Source organism: Stegodyphus dumicola, chromosome 5, assembly GCF_044657685.1.
Source record: "Stegodyphus dumicola isolate Sdum_Otavi_A_Nest chromosome 5, ASM4465768v1".
NCBI classification, from domain to species: domain Eukaryota; kingdom Metazoa; phylum Arthropoda; class Arachnida; order Araneae; family Eresidae; genus Stegodyphus; species Stegodyphus dumicola.
This window is the reverse complement of record NC_140772.1, coordinates 116,005,655-116,023,435: the sequence shown is the minus strand read 5'-3', so window position 1 is coordinate 116,023,435 and position 17,781 is coordinate 116,005,655. Positions and strand designations below refer to the sequence as shown.

General features: G+C 30.5%; 1 protein-coding gene across 2 annotated transcripts in view; it reads left to right on the top strand.

The window, feature by feature from the left end:
• The window catches only part of IA-2 (tyrosine phosphatase IA-2), a 991,654-nt gene that overhangs the window by 495,529 nt on the left and 478,344 nt on the right, over positions 1 to 17,781 (top strand). For both annotated transcript variants that reach the window (XM_085816984.1, XM_085816983.1), the window contains 2 exons: positions 5,182 to 5,268; positions 8,826 to 8,905. In XM_085816984.1, the coding sequence (XP_085673110.1) occupies positions 5,182 to 5,268; positions 8,826 to 8,905 (167 nt within the window). The remainder of the gene's footprint in view (positions 1 to 5,181; positions 5,269 to 8,825; positions 8,906 to 17,781) is intronic.

Here is a 17,781-nt window from a genome sequence, read left to right as displayed (position 1 = left end):
CAATGCTACCTAGAGCCATTAAATTTTGAATAACGTGGTCCTTTACCCAAATATGAATGCGTTGGAAGCCCGAAATTTGAATTTAGAACTTATTTTACTATTTTTTTCATGTTTTGTAAAACTTTAACAAATTTTGATTAACAAACTCAACGATTTCAGAGCGAGCAATGACAACGCTGTACGAAATAAAATATTTTCATCTCCAGCGCGCGAGACTGTCTATCGAAAATTTAAAGATACGCTGTTTTTAAATATTTTTAGCCCAAAGGGACGTCAGCCCAAAATCTCTCGAAATGCGTATATGTGTGTAAATTAATAAAACGCCCCTATGGGTATCATAAAAAATCTGAAAACTTTTTGTTTCTATTTTAAAATGGATTCTTAAAACAGGTTTTGTTTTAATTATTATTATTTACCTACTTTTTCCCCTTGTTTTTCCTGTTTGACTTTCCTCCTTCCAACAAGATAAGAAATATCCCTCCTCGAAAGAGTTTACTTGAAATTAATAACTTTACATTTATAAATGCGATCTTAATTAAAATTATAAGTTACTTTCGAATCAAAATGATTTACTATTTGGTGATTTGAGTGTTAAAGTAATACAGACGCTCATCAGCATAATATAAAAATCTGACTTCGATTTTAAATAATATTCTGTGAAGAATAGAAATCGGTAGAACAAAAATTCTATGAAATTAATAGTTTGTAATAAATGTAATTTAAGGTTGGACTGATTTCATGTTTTCTTACAGTGTTATAAGCAAATCAGCCGAAATTTGAAATTAGCATGAAAATTAATTTACGAAATCTGCGCTAATGAAAGAGATTTTAAATAGAAGTAATGAGAAAATACATTTAGCTTCGAAATTTGTATAAGCTTTTTTATTTTGCAGCGAAACATTTTTAGGTAGTTTTCGAACAAACATTACTTCAAGCATTTATATACGCGATTTAAAAGTAAATTAAAATTTATTACAGACAGAAATAACTTGCATGTAATTTTTTATCATACTCAGATATGTACTTTTACTGCTTTATGAGAAAATGACTATTAAAAATGATCAATAAATCAGCAGTCAAAGTTTTTTTTATTCATGCTTTTCGAATTCCAGTAATAATATGGAGAATATTTTATCTCTGAGACTTGCCATTTTATGTATTGATAGGAACTATCGAATGACTGAATTTTCTTTCGGTTTCAGTCCTGAAATTATAAATTCTGTCGTAATATTCTTAAGGCAAAAATTCAAATAAAACACATTGTTCTGTTAAAACTAATGTTTTTTGTTTTTAGTTTTGCTGAAATTTATTGCGTTGTTTTTAATGATAAATGCTGAGCTATTTCACATCGTGAATAAAATGCCTGGAATAACATAAAAGATAAAAATTTTGGATATCTGGATATTTTTTGGTGTGGTGTGGTGTATTTAATTATGGCAAAGCACGCTAGGGCTATCTGCCTAAGGGGTGGGATGCCTTCGTGGAGGACTTTCTAAGGGAAACTGGCTCGTATACACGTTACACATGGGGAAAACCACGAAAACACCCATGCAGCCAGCCCGTTCGCGGGATTCGAACCTCGGACCGAACTAACAGAGTTCAGCGACTTTACCGCTCGGCCGCTGGTGGGCCTCGATATATTTTGGAAAGAAAACTATATTAGAAGTAGTTAAATTTCAACTTTATTCATAACTGTCTTTCATTCTTTATCGTGGGTTTAATGTATCATTCTGTTTTTTACATCAAGTACATTTATGAAGTAGAGAATTTTATAGAGCCAGAAAAAAAATAGGATTAAGAATATGAAAAGATACTGAATTATTACGGAATAGTACTTTCTATTTTTTAGAAAAATTTTTTCTTTCACAATAATATAATTCTGGTAATTTTAATAAGTTAAATATTTCAGTAGGCTGTATTTTAGAAAACAGTATTAAATAACATTACCTGTAATGCATAATATAAGCTAAATTATTACTTCCAAAGCTCTTTTACTTAACAACATTGAACTATCTTATAATCTCAGAGAACTGTTGCACCGGAAGATTAGTTATTCATTCAAGGTTGCGTAGAGTGGAAAAAATGGATAGGAGTAAATATTGATAAGCGACAGTGTTCCGCAAAGTAGTTGCAAAATGAACGTATGCTATATTATTATCGCTTGGATGCAACATAAAGGTTTTTTTTTTCTTGAAATGTGTGTGGTATTTCCTTTCAGTAATTCATATTTTCAGTTACACATCACCGAAATAAACTCGCAAAATTGTGTGAGGTGCACAGCGTTGCAGCATCTTCTTCATTTTTCAAATCTAAATTTCTTGTATAAGTCTGAAAGTTTATTTTCGTGGGATCGTTTTACAAATCACATTTTCTGTTTCCGACGGTAAGAGATCATAGAATAATATACAATATTTTATAATATAACTAGGTAAATACGATTTAAATTCAGAGAAAAGAAAATTCAGAGAAAAAGAAAATTTACTTAAGTTATTAACTTCAGAAACACAATTCGAAATCTTAGAATTTAGAAGTTGTAATGAAATGCCCTTGTTTACAAAAAATAACTGCATGCAAGTTTCTAAATATATGGTATTAGATAAATTTGTTTTTATGTTTTTCCGACTTCAATTCTTCAAAGAAGCCATGATGCAGCACTCAAAACCCTCATTAGGCATTGTAGAGAGAGTATCTCTGCAAACGTTTTCAAATGTTTTCTTGTTTCGAGAAAGTTTTCTTCAATAAGGCTGTTACAGAATTTCTATGCATTATTCTTCCTAAACATTTCGAGAAATTTTTCAGGAAGTAGGTTTGTATTTTAAACTTATCGGAGAAATATTCTCTTCTATAAAACTATCTAAGATGCTCTTTTGATGATTTCTTTCAATTGTTATTTAAAGGTGAAATGTAAACATATTTCAGTTCCAAGTTTTAATCATTTCAAACTGAAGTATGCTGTAAGTTATGCTTTGTGTATGTCAGACGCTGCGCTTGGATTGAAAAAATTCTTATGTATGAGATTATGCCTCCGTTTTGCCGTCTTCTTTATAATTATTTGAAATTCTTCCAAAATAACAATTTTTGAAATACTTATCCACCAAATATTACTTAGCCCAAAACATGCATATCTTATGAAATAAACCGTTATCGAATATCTAGGAGGAAAATTAAACTTTATTATTCCTTCAACGGCACACGTAGATTAATAATGTTCATTGAATATTACAGTAGACTAAAAATGCTGATGAATATTTAGTATTCAGCATGTTCAAATTTTCGATTTTGCCTTTTCAATTAATTTAATAAGATGACAATTATTTAAACTATTCAACCATTTAAGCTCTTCGAGTACGTTTTCTTAAATAAGAATTCTATTTCTTTTCACGTAAGAAATTCGTAACGAATTTATCAGGATATTTTTGCAGAGAGCTTATATAAGCTGGCAGTGAATTCTTCTAAAATATTAGAAGCTCTTATCCTCTGTATATTAAGTTTGTTCCTTTAAAATGTTTCACTTGTTTAAAAAAGAGCCTGAAATATTTTAAGACATAAAATTCAAATAAATTAAGTGTTATTGAAAACAAGCTACAAAAACTGCACACTTGTAATCAGATTTTTTCTAAGAATGACATAAAATATACATGTTTTTAACATGCCTATATGCGTGAAGCTCTTACATCTGATTCTAAATGAAAGATGCAAAATTATTCATTTTCGCCTAATTTTTTAGTACAAAGGATTAGTTGGTTGTATATTTATTGTAGCAAAATACACAGGGATGTCTTAACGGAGGACGTTGCACTAATAATGTAATCATATTGTACATTGCATGTGAGGAATACCAAACATGGTCACCCGTTCAGACGCTGAGAACTGAATTTGAAACGAATAATCGTGTTCAGGTATCTTATCGTCAATTATACGGATTGGTATATTATATGGAGGAGAGAATGTAATTTGTATAGTGGTTAAGATGGTTAAAAATGCATATAAATTAAAAATTGTCTTATTATAATTTTATTTGAATGAAATTAAGATTTGGTGCATGTTTTATCTATGTACTAGGAAAATGTTTGACTACTGAAAATTTTAATTCTGAATTTTGTCTGAGTCTGATGTCATGTATCTGAAATATATGCGTGTATCCCTGCCTTCCATTACACCATAATTTTAAAATTTAATATGTGAATAACGTAAATATTTACAGAATATTTTATGAGTAACATATTTATAAAATGTTTACTGATACTTCTATTTTGCTTGAAGTGGAAGCAAAATAGATAGAGTTAAACGGATTTTATCTGTTTCATTTTATTTCTTTCTCTAATTTTTTTAAAATATTATGTTATATTTTTTCTTTTTCATCCCTTTATTTTCGATTATGCAATCATTGTACATTGTAATCATTGTAAATCATTTACTACTAAGCTTCTTCTAAATAAAAGTTTTTAAACTTTTAAACGTAAGTAGAATTTTTCTACAAATAGTTTATGGCATAATAGTAATAAAATTAAAATGTATTGAAAGTCTAACAAAACTTTCATTTTATTGATTCTTTGAAATCAGTAGTAATTTATGTCATTAGGATTCATAGATGCAGGGTGTTTTGTTAAATAATTTGTCTTTCACTTACCATTAACTAAAGAGAGCAAAGTGGAAATCATTATGCTTCAAACTGTATATAATTAATTGTAATGAAATTTGGGGAAATATGTTTACTTTTTCGTAATTTGAAGAAATCGGCCTAGTTATCCTTTGTCAGAAAACGTTTTCTTATAAAAGCATATTCAGAAAGAAATATGTCAGAAAAAGTTGTCAAAATGTAAACTGGGAAAAATACCTTAATTTGGAATGAAGTAACTACTTGCACGTAGGACTGAGAGTTATGTTTCATATTTGGACAGCGACGGTACTATTTTATTGCTATTAATAACTTAATTATACTTATCAGTCTAGAAATCTGTAAAATACTTATCAGTCTAGAAATCTGTAAAATATTGAATCTTGTAAACCATGCATTGAGTAATAGGAATGAATCTGAATATAAACGTTCTCTTTCGTGTAATTTGAAAGTGAAGTATAGCTCTTTAAACCTTGGTAAAATGAAAAAAAAATGCTTTTGTTTTTTAACGTTCTTTTCTTTTGCTGTTATGTCCTTACTAATAGAAGTAATTATTTTTTAAGTGATGTAGATGAAAGCAAAGCTCAAAAATTGGTGAAAGAGCTGGAAAAAATGTTGAACCTCCCACGTGGAAGCTTTTCAAATATTAGGTGAGAAGAAAAGTTTTTTTTCTAATTATGACAATGAATATTTAAAAAACGAATTAATTTGAAACAAAATGTATTACAATACTCTTCAAAACAACATACTTTTAGATATTTTTAAGTTATATGCTTCTTATACTTTTTCGAAATATTTTAAAAATATCTAAAAGTATTCAAACCTACTTCATTATCATGTAAATAAACATCATAAATAAGGAATATCAGCAAATAAAAAGGAATATCAGCAACTTCTGAAAGCATGTTTAAAGTTAGTTTTGTAAATAATTGAAATGGCTATTCTAATATTAATTATTCACTTAAAAAATTGAAATATTGTAAATTTATCTACTTTAGTTCTGTGAAATTTTGAAATTCTGTAGATGTTCGCCAATGTCGGAAGTTTGAAAGACAGTTTGAATTTTTTAATTAATGGTTTTGAAACGAATTTCATTAACTGTCATAGAATTTATAAATTTATAGCTCAAATTTCAAACGCATTGTCAGTGTAGATCCAAGCTCTTTTTCTGCCGAAACCCCATAAATAAAAGTTTTCATACTAAAGTAATTAACACAAGTTTCGAATGAAAAAGAGTCATTCTATAGACATTTATCGGCAGGAAAGAAGAAAAGTCAGCTATGTCCACGACAGGATTTTCACCTTCAGTCAGTGAGGAATTATCATACACCACATTTTAGCTAAGCCCTTCTGTACTCCCTTTGGAATTCGCAGGCAATTTGCGCGAAGCAGTCAGCTATGTCACTGCCGGTACTTTTGACTTTTAGCCGTACATGTTTCTAATTACTCCACGAAGACACACAATGAGGAAGAAGACAATTCCTGATATATTAATAGTACGATATTCCTTCTTATGTTTTCAAGAAAAGAGTATTCGATCAGGGCAATTTGATCAGAAGTTTTAATTTAGATACGAATAGCATCCTGGCATTATATATTACTATTTGCGAGTTAAGAAATCAGCCAAAATAATGTGATAATAATTTAATGCATTTGAATTATTAAATCATGTGTTTTCTATTTTTTTAACACTGGCAAAAAGGGTTCTTCAACCATGATATGAGCAAAGTAGGGATAGTGGTTAATTAACGAGACATTAAACAAATTGTATTTACCATTTCATAAACTCCAATGTAACTATTAAGATACATATTAAAATCATTATATGAAATCATTTGGAAACTCGGAGTGATTGAATCGTTAAAAATGGGAACATCTGGGCAAATTTTGCTCTTGCTTTTCTATACTCAAATCTGTTTTACATGCACCCAGTAAAAAGGGTTTGAAATACATTATTATTGCAATTCCTTATCTCAAATTAGCCAACTGGACATATCATGCTATAGACTTACGGACAGACTTCATGATAAATAACGTTGTGGGCTTTTCTGCTAGTTGTTAGTCATAGACGCTGGCTGATCATATTAAAATTTTGTCCAACTTCATCCGAGCTTGGTAGAGACGGCTAAAATATTCAGTACGAGAGCTTTTTCCTTTTACAACTCTTATTAAATACTTTTATACTAAAGGAGTTTGAACTCTTCACCTCCAAGAATAATAAAATTTTCCTTGATTCAGTCCCTAAAAATGTAAACTTCACTACTAAGTCATTTGATGAAAGTATTAAATTGTGTATTTTCAATTTAATACTTTAACAAAGGACTTAATAATTGTACATTTTCAATTTAAAGTCTCTCTTAAAAGATTTTCCTTCGTACCTGCGACCTTCGGTATGAGAGGAGTATCTCTAGCTGACTGATCAAGTGATGCTTCTTAATATATGCAAGTATATGTTACTTTAATACATAAGGTCATCACAAAATAATAGAAAATATGAAAAAATAAATAAAAATTTCGCATCGAACATTGGAATTGAAATTCAAAACTCTCTATGAGAAACTCTGCGCAATATTTCCATCGTCAGGGAAAAATAAGATATCATTGCATATTTCTAATAAAGCAAAAATTTGGCTCCGATATTTAGACACACGTGTGCATGCAATATGAATGCTATCTGACGAAGCTATGAGCGTGCCACTTTAGAGTAATCGGAAGTGTTCGGCATTTGTTCTGGAGCCAGTAGCCTTATGGCTGAATATTATGCCGCTGCAATCTGTTGAAGAAAACGAAAATAGTGTTGGTCCTATGCGTAACCATTCTGAACTGCTGAATTCAATACAAAATATTGCTTGGGATAATTCTCTCGTCACATTTGCGGAAGATGAAATTTGCATAATCGATTAAGAAAGCAAAACTTGAGCCTGTTATGTAAACCTTGCTGATGTCAAAGTAAGAGAAGAGTGATGAAGAAGATGACTTGATTAATATTACGTGGTGTGAGGCTACCGAAGCATTAAATACATTTGGTATGTTTCCAGAGCATAATATCCTCAAAGCAATGCAGTGAAAATGCAATGAATATTTCGCGTTATTCACGATGATACAACAATGATAAATGTGATGAATGGAAGATGATCCACTCATAGAGAAAACGGTCGATATTTGAATTCTGGAGAGGCTTTTTGCAACATAATACAGTTCATTACAAAACTTAAGTCGACTAAAGATAATGAAATATGATTATTCTGAAATTTATATTCTAGTATGTTTTCAATCACTAAAAGTAAACTTGCTCTATGTAGACCTTCGTTCTTAGTTTCGCATTCTTAAGATAGGTTAAATTATGTTTACAATTTTTTGACTGCCTTTTTTTTTTCAATAACCCGACTATTCGGCATATTTAATAGTTAAATTCTATCGAAGTCTGAAACGTACTATATTATCGAAATTTTAGTGTTTAATCTTGGTTAAGGAAACCCGTGAGAATTAAGTATACAAAAAATATTTTCAAAAGGAGTTTTCTTGTGTAGATATCGGCCTTCTTGATATAACTTAGTGTTGCATACGTTTAAAGTTTATATATAATATTTACAGAAGACATAAAATATCAGAACAAACAGCAATTTAATATTTTTTATTTTAAAATGTGTATATTTATGTCTTATGTAAATATGGAGTCCAATTTATCCGACATTGCGTTTTATTTGACGTACGCAACAGCTTACTTCACTGCTGAATGTTACTATTATTGCCATTAGTAATATGATCGCTGGAAAATATAACCGCATAAACTGTTTTTTATCAGAGTAACTTGTTGAAATTTATCTCCACATGCCTTTGTGATGTAATTGGAAGCATACCCAATAAGTACTCGAGCAGTTCAGGGTTCGTGTCCCGGCGAATCACTGAATACTTTTCACCTCTTTTACATAAATTTAAGATTTATAAAGAATAATTACAAAACTGAAATTATGCATTAAATAGGATGTGCAGTAATTATGTCTGTCTTTTAATAATCCAGCTTTGCAAGCCTTACGTTGTAATTAGGCGTAAGGCTCAGGGTGCCTATTCTAAAAATCTGTATTCGATAGCTTCATCACATCTGGCCATGCCCAACGTTTGACCTGAATATCGACCAATGTCGGATAATTGAGATTCTACTGTGATTTTTGTGTCTATTCTTTGCTCATTGAATTTTATGTTTCAGGTTGGATGGGAGACAAATTACTTTTAAAGTCAACCCAAATACACAGCACTTGAATGCGTCAGATGTTGCAGCAGAAGCAGGTTAGTAATTTAAATTTTGACTTTTAGTGTTATCCAGAAATGCACTCAAAAGGTTTTAACCAGGTATAAAAAAGAAGCCTTAACGTTTCGCTTAAGATTATATGTAGCTTGGAAAGATTTAATAATTCAACAAATAATTATCAAATTCCAACTGGTTTTGTATATTTAAGAGCAATGACTAAAGATTGTTTGCAGATCGGAATGTACTATGTGATCGGAATGTTCCATCTTTTGAATTACAACGCAAAATGTTAATGTTTATGAAATATATATATGTGTGTGTAATATAAAGAATGTGTAATTAAATGTATGACATTAATTTATAAGAGCTTTTTTAAGTCTCCTACTAAATATTGCTATTTCACTTTTCTATCTTCAAAACCATGATTATAATAAATCTCTCTAAACTACATCATTCTAAAAATGATCCTTTCTGTATGATTCTTACATAACGTTCATGATGGTTTAATCAATAACAATATTAAAATTTGCGAATTCGAACCTTGACTAATTAGCTAGCTTGCTGTTGCCGCTTTTCTAGCTTTTTACAGATTTCAAGTGGATTATGAAAATATGAAAAAGACAAGAAATAATTACTGAATATCGAGTGCGTCGGTTTAGCTGTGTACGTTTGCTTCAAAAATGGTTTTTCTCAAATAAAATAGCTTTGAATCGACTATGACTACAGATACGTCTTTATATACCAATTGCGTTATGTTCTACATCATCAACATAAAGAATATACTTATTTATTAAAACAGAAAAGACTTGAGATATGTAATATACAGCGTTAAGAATATTTCTTTACTAAATGCAAATATTGCTAGAAATGTTATTAAAAACTAAGATTTGTATATATTATAAACTAAATATTTTTAAGTTGTAGTAGTGTGGTAAAATATTAAAAATCATTTATAATTATATGGCATCGTATTGTTGCGTGACGTACTAACACAAAAATGTGAGTAAAGCGTGCTAAAGAGTGGATGAAAAGTGCACTGCCAAAAACAAAAAAGGGAGGGGGGCAGTTCAGAATCTCCTGTTCTACTGGGCCGACTGACAAAATTCAACTTGCGTTTTTTGTGTCTCAAAAGCGCGACTTAGGATATGCATTAGATTTATATATAGTATTGTCCTAATTTTGGTATTTTGACACAAAATCGGACTTTTCTGAAATGATATGCCAATTGTTTTCCGTATTTCGATTCTACGACTCAAATTATTCCAAACTGCCAGGTTTTGTAAAAATCGCACGAGTAGTTTTTAAAAAATTTACTCTGAAAATTTTAGCTCCTCAATGTTAATTGAATTTGGTATACATTTATTAATCTTTCTTTTTTATTAAGCTTATTTCATTCTTCCTTTCACATTTCGAAATTTAGGTTCATTCCAAATAATATTCGCTCATTTTTTATGATTTATTTTTAAAATTTGTATTTTTAAATAATTTTTCTAAAACAGATTTGAATTGTAATAAAATTATTACTATCATTTTAAACCTACAAAAAATTAGAGTTTTTTTAATTCAAAATTTCCGAAGATGTACGTGAATTTATATACTGTTTTCAAATTTGACATATTTGTTGAAAGCGATAATAGCATTAAATGTGGTTTAGGCACTTTGTTAAAATAATTTGAAATGGAACGATGTGTCTTTTTTCCCGCTCATACACAATGTAAAAAAAAAAGGGAAATAGGTTGCCATATATTAAGGAGTTCGTCAAGTGAATTATTCTTGGCGAAAACGGAAAAAATGCCCAAGATAATTTTTTTTAATTTCTCCGTAAATTTCGTACCAAATTTTACAAATTTTAATATTTAGGGATAATTTGAAGCGCAGAATCGAACTATCGAAAACAATTGGCATGTTATTTCAGAAAAAGTCAGATTTTGTGTCAAAATACCTATATTAGAACAATGCTACATATAAATCTAATATATATCCTAAGTCGCGCTTTCGAGACATGGAAAACGTAGTTTGAATTTCTTCAATCGGCACAGTAGAACTGTCCCATTTTTTTTACCTGCAGTGTACATGTCAAGAAAAGTGGGAAGTGCGTATTTTCGTAGATGCGTAACCCTCCTTTTGCTATGATTTCCGTTTCACGGTAACTCTGCGCAAGAACTGTAAAACTGTTGCGAAGTAAACGAGAAAGTGGAACACAAATACTATAGTAAAATAGTATTTGTGTTCCACTTTCTCGTTTACTTCGCAACAGTTTTACAGTTACTACAAATACTATAGTAAAATAGTATTTGTGTTCCACTTTCTCGTTCCACTTTCTCGTAAGGTATAAATTCATTAGGTATCATGGGAATCGTAATTGCTTGATAATAATTTCCCCTACAACATTGAAATGCACTATTTTAATGTATATAGTTAGTATAGCAAATATACAAACATTTTACAGCTACTCCAGAATATCTGGAAAAGCACAAAAGAAATATTTATGTGTACTATTAAGTAATAAGAAGTAAGCAGGAATGATTTCAGGTTTTCCTTTTTAATGTTACTTTATAGAAGTTACAAAAGTGTTCAAAGTCTTTCCGAAATTCTTTTCACCATTGTGTTTCTTAGCATTATGCTAATATTAAATTTGCCATCTACCTAGTTTTTACTTTTATCCAAAACTCAAGATCTATTTAATTCATCTTGTACACGGAATGGCAAACATTCGGTACCATTTGGTATATCGGTATTACCTCTTTAATTTAGCTTCCAAATTACATTACAATTGCTTCATACATTTCGATATTTATAGGCAATATACGTATTTCTTCGTAATGAAAATCTTTATTTCATTCTTGAATGATATATATCGTTACTACAATTAAAATACACTTAATTTATAATGCAATCAATTAATAAATGAAAAGATTTTAAGCATTATTTTGATGAATAAAAGATATTTCTTCTGCCATATCCGCACTTGGTACAAAATGATTTTGTTTTCATACAATCTCTTTTTTCCTACCTTCGGCTCTCTGGTTTGTGAAGGGTCTCGGAAAGTTAGGCATGAAAAAATATTTCATGGATATACTACAGAATTTTCTTTTTTTATTTTTTAACTTAATACTGAAGTAATTTAAGAAAATCAACTTATATACTCTCATTGAAAATAGACATGGAAAGTATTTCTTTGATATACTAGAGCCTATTTTTTTAACTTAATACTGAAGTAATTTAAGAAGATCATCTTTTATACTCTCTTTTTATTACAGAATTTCTTTGAAATTCTAACAAAGAACGTTCATGCAGTCCTTACTGTTAATTTTATATAATTTTTATTTTTTGTATTTTAATGCAGTTTTTTCTTAAACATCTTTTGTTTGTGGTCGTTAGTGTATAAGCAACTGCTTCGATCCGACTCTCCATCGACAGTTACTGATATCGAATGACATAAGTGGGCAAATCTATTATTATCTTGAACATTTTCTAAGCTTTATTAGAAATCGCTGAAACGAACCGCTGGATATTTTCTGCTTTAGTAAAATAAAATTGTTGCAAAACATTGCTGAAATAAAGTCTTAACGAAGGTTCAAAAACTTTTTATTGGAATTCAGTCTAAAATACCATAATCTTTATTCGAAAGTCGTTTGTTATAACAACGATAAAAAGCTGAATAAAGATCTGCTTTTCATTTTCCGTATAGCATGTTAACAATCTAAAGCGCTCAAAGCATGAATTTGAGGAAATAATAAAATATTTCTAAGTTACGAAAAGTCAGTGCAGGAGCAAATACAAAATGCCGGTATCTTTCACAGTAAACCCAGTATTAGTCCATAATGCGGAAAGTCTTCCTTAGCCGTTACCATAGTAAGGAACGTCAGTGAAAACGCGAAAATCCGCAATTTTCCGCTGGGGACAGAATAAATAAATCAAATAGCTTTGTTTAAATTGTCCCCGGAGAATCCTAACTTCTTTTATATCTAAATCTAGGAACTAAAAAATATATCAAACAAAAATATCGAGCACTGTGGCTAAAAAGCACAGAAAAGTGAAAATATCCGTAACACTATCTTAGTATCAACTACCTCGAAAACAGCGAAGAATGGATTAAGCTGACAGAGGGAAGCATATTCATCACACGCTTTGTTGCTTCTTTTTATTATCATTTCTTTTACTTCAAAAAAGCTCTGTCTTCATCAAGCGTAGCGCGCGTGCCACAGTGATGTAAGTCCAAGGCTTTAAAAATGTCATCCCATTTTTATTATAAAGGCACCGACTAGATTTTGTTTGCAGGTATATATATTTCCGGCGATATTTTCTGCAGAAAAGCAGCGTTTCGAGGCTTTTCACAGTGCATCAATATATTATGCTTGTTTTTTTATACTTCCTTACGTTCAAAATGTTTGATAATCACTTTCTGATTCTTCTAGTGCTACGTTATTGTTATTATGTATATCTTTATAATGCATTTTTAGATGCTGTGTTGTTTATCTGTGTGCTCTGTGGAGTTCCTTAAGTTATGGGTGTCTCCTTTGTCTACTGACTACTAACGGTTTGTACGTTTTTCAGCAAATCTTGGTCTTTGGCAGTTAATAAACTAATATAATCGATTTTGTTCGAAGGGCGTTTTCCAAAATGTTTGTTATATTTCGGAATTTATGACATTTTTTATAGGACTGCACTAATGCTTCAGTATATTCACAATAAAAATGACAAGAAAATAATGATGATAAAAACATAATTTCGATTTTATGTTATATATATACTAACCATAAGCATACAGTGTTATAGGATGATCGGAAAATATTGATTCACTAGTAATATATGGCTAAATATGTTATTCAGCACTCAAAAGTTTAAAAAATGAGTACACTATTGAAGGAAAAATTATATAATTTAAATTCTATTAGGCTAATTTTTTAACTTTTATCCTAAATCAATCATAATAACGTACAAACACTGCGCAAATTTTCGAATTATTCTATTTGGAGTTATCATGGTTGATGTGAACATAAATCATAAAAATAGCAATTAATCTAAATTTCAATCTGTTTTAAAAATCATCAGTTCAATCTGTTTTTAATCCATCCCCAGTTTTGTTCAGTAAATGATATAATACAGAAAGATACAAACAAAATATTACAGATTTTGATGTTTAAAGAACAGTATTGTCTCTAGTATATAATGGCAAACATAATTCCCTTGTTTCATCTTCACAGAACCTCAAAACCCAGTATGGTTTCCTTCAAAGAGTTTTTGATATGAAAGAACAAATAGTATTGAACTGGGAGAGAGAAAATCTCGTCAAGTCACACTGTCCAATTGAAGGAAGGAAGTACATGGTTAGAATAAACCTATCAAGTGAGGTTTTTAAGAAAGAAACAAATGACTTAATTCTAAATGCTGTATGAAGACTATCCATGAATTGTACCTAGATAATGAGTGGCTGCATGTGTTTACAGACGGCTCCATGTTGAATGACCCAATCAATGCTGGCGATGAGGTCTTCTGTAGGCTCTTCTCATTTTACACTCCTGTAGGTAGGTTTAGAACAGACTCTGGAGCGGAGATCTCTGCAATCCAAATCTACTTGTCACAGCTCTAATGCTAATCTGAAAGTTTTCCACGAGCTGTTATATTATCAGATTCTAAGGCTGCCCTCCTGACTATTGCTTCATCTGAAGCTCCTCTTTTAGCTTATATTTTAAATATTCGTCTGGCCCTTAATAATTTAATCGAAAACCATAAAGAGGTTGCTTTTCAGTGGGTACCAGCACACTGTGGACTCCTGGGTAATGAAATAACTGACTGCCTAGCAAAGAAGGCAACAAAAATTGCTCAAATAACAGATAAACCAATTCCTTTTCATACCGCCAAACGCTTCATCAAAAACCTTTTAGAAAGGAATATTGGAAAAACATCAAAGAGGCAAATAAAGACAAGAAATGGATTGAGCAAATCACAAATATTCCATTATGGCCAAGGAACAGATCTGTTATCACGTTTCGCCTCGCTACTGGCCTTGACTGTCTTTCCAAGCATCTATATCGAAAAAAATACTGCCAAGTCCTCTTTACCAAATGTGCAACACTCGTGATTAAATGGACGCGAATCATTTACTCACTGCCTTACACTGGGCTCGGGACACTTGCGGAAAAAATTCTGGAGAGCTGGGTGCTAGATTGAACGATTTATAGATTTACTCTGTAGTTTCAGTTTTATTACCTGTGTCTTCTGTTTGTATTTTTGACTGCAGTTGTCTTCTAATCTGCCATCGGAAATAGAACAATTTACTTGTTTGGAGCCGTATAAGCTGTTGGAGTTATATATCTATGGTAAAATAAGCACAGTACAAGGAATTTCAAAATGTTATAGAGATTTATATAAAGGATAATCATTCTAATTTTAACATGCTTATCTCCCTTTAACATGTAGTTTTCTCGAAATACTTATTCTCTCATCATGAAAATGGCCTTACACCATGAATATGGCTACTCTTGAGGAAAACGGTAACTCTGTTTGTTCTGCACTCAAATTTTAGTTAATACGTTTCAATTCCATGAGCAAAAGCATCTTTTAATTCAGTTGCTGTGAGAGGCTTCCATTGCTGCAGGGTGCATGCTTTAAATCGGCGGTTCGCATTAGCCAACATCCTTTACTATAGTAATTGTGCTGAACATAATGAATTAGCATACTTTATTCTATCCCATTTGCTGACTGAAGTAATTTAAATGAAAGAAACATTCAGTGATTACGCATAGTATCAAGTTTAAATTAAATTATGAAATCATTCATAATTTGATGTAAAAATAACATAAAATGCAAAAGTAGGAAAAAAGTATGTTAAGTGTAAATTTTATATTGAGCTGCATAGATTTCGAAAACGATTGATATAGATTCATTCTCAGTACAAATGAGAAGTGAAACTTTGCGATGTAATTCTGCCAACAATGAATGTTTTACGTTCGTAGCAACGTTTATTTAAAAATACTTGAAATTTTGAGACACGTATAGTAGTCAGCTAGTTTGTTTTGAACACCTGCTAAAACGAAGTTCATTTATTATTCGCAAACTTCGCTGGGATTTGAATCTGATCAAAAACCCGTATTTCCCGCTCAGATACTAGCGGACAGTTTCGAAAGCCAATGAAGTTAAACAGAATATGGTACTGAACATTCTACCAAGTTAAACATTAGCTAATTCAGTTAACAGGTTGGTAAAACGCTAGTAAATTAATGACGGAAAAATTATGTTAGATTTCATAAATTTTAAAATACATGAAAAGTATAATGTTTAATTTATTACTTTATCGTTGATCGACTTGTATTAATTTGTGGAATTTTACCTCCGAAAGGTAAAACATTTGTAAACGCTAACATCAATGAAACTTAAGAATGTATGTTCCAAGCTTTATGACATTACCAACAATAAAATTTATATTTGTGCTTGACTTAAGTTTGCCAAAGAATGAATTGCTGAACTGCTGATATTAAAAGAAAGTTATGTGAACAAAAGAAATTTTCATAAATCTGCATTTTAAAACCTTAGTCTCTTGGAATAATTCTTTTATTCATTTAAGCTAATCGTCTTTTCCCTTTTTAAATCAGAATTGTAGTTTCCGCTTTGAATGACGTTTTAAATAAAGATGTCATCAAAGCTGAGGGATTTTTAAATTTTAAAACTTATATTTACTAGTTAACTATAAGGTACTTACTATTTACTAGTTTTTACTTATATTTACTAGTTAACTATAAGGTATTTGCTATTTACTAGTTTTTACTTATATTTACTAGTTTAGATTAGAAGAGAAACACGCTGATGTGACAATCAAAATCGTAAAAACCACCTTGTATTTAGCGTAAGTATGTTGAAACACTCAATCGATTTCGAGGGCAGCTAAAGGTCCCTCCTCATCAGGAGAAAGAAATGCCACGTGCAGTGCTGATAAGGGACCAAGTGTTTCTGAGACTCCTTCCCCTTTATTTTTCTTCTTTCTCCTGATGAGGACGGATCTTTAGCTGCCCTCGAAATCGATTGAGTGTTTCAATATACTTAAGCTAAATACAAGGTTGTTTTTACGATTTTGATTTACTAGTTTGTTTGGTAATTGAAGTAAATAGTACTACCTAATAAATGTCAGTCTCAAATACGATTAAATATGATAGCTACGCAGAAATTTTAATACAAGTGAAATTTCCTTCATAACAGAAGACAGAAACTATGAAACTGAAATAAAGCATGATAAAAATGCTGCTAATTTTAGGATGCCGCCAATTCCTTTTCTTCAAGAAAATATGAAGGCGAAAACACACTCTTACCCATGTCTAATGCAAACGAAAGCTGACACACATTTCAAAATTAAAAAATTAATTAAATAATAAAATTGAGCAACTTTTAAAATTTCGATGGTTTCAGAAGGATACTACATGCGATTTTAAATTTCAGCATAAAATCCTATTGAAGTATTATATTAAAGAATCTAAATTTAAAGTGTTTTTCACAACCACAAATCTCGAAATCAAAATACGTTAAGTGTAATATCAAAAGCGTTCCTAAAAGTACTTCCAAGAGAGCATGAAGGAACTTCTAAAGCAAAACAATTACCGACGCCAGCTTTTTCAAATCATCTTAAGAATAGAATGAATATGGACTAAAATTTATGTTTCTTAAAGAAGTTTGAAGGTAATAGTTTTATTTTAAGAATAATTTTAAGTTTCTACTTCTGTGTGAATGACCTTTGGCTCACAGTGATATTGTAAAGGAAGCCTTACATTCATAGCCAATATATTTTGCTTTGCGGATCACGTTGAAAAAGTTGCGAATGACTACAAATTATCAAGGTATCAAAAATATAAAAATTTCTTACAGGTATAGCATGATAAGAAAAGGCATGAAGTGACAAATATTATAAATTGGTGCATTTTTT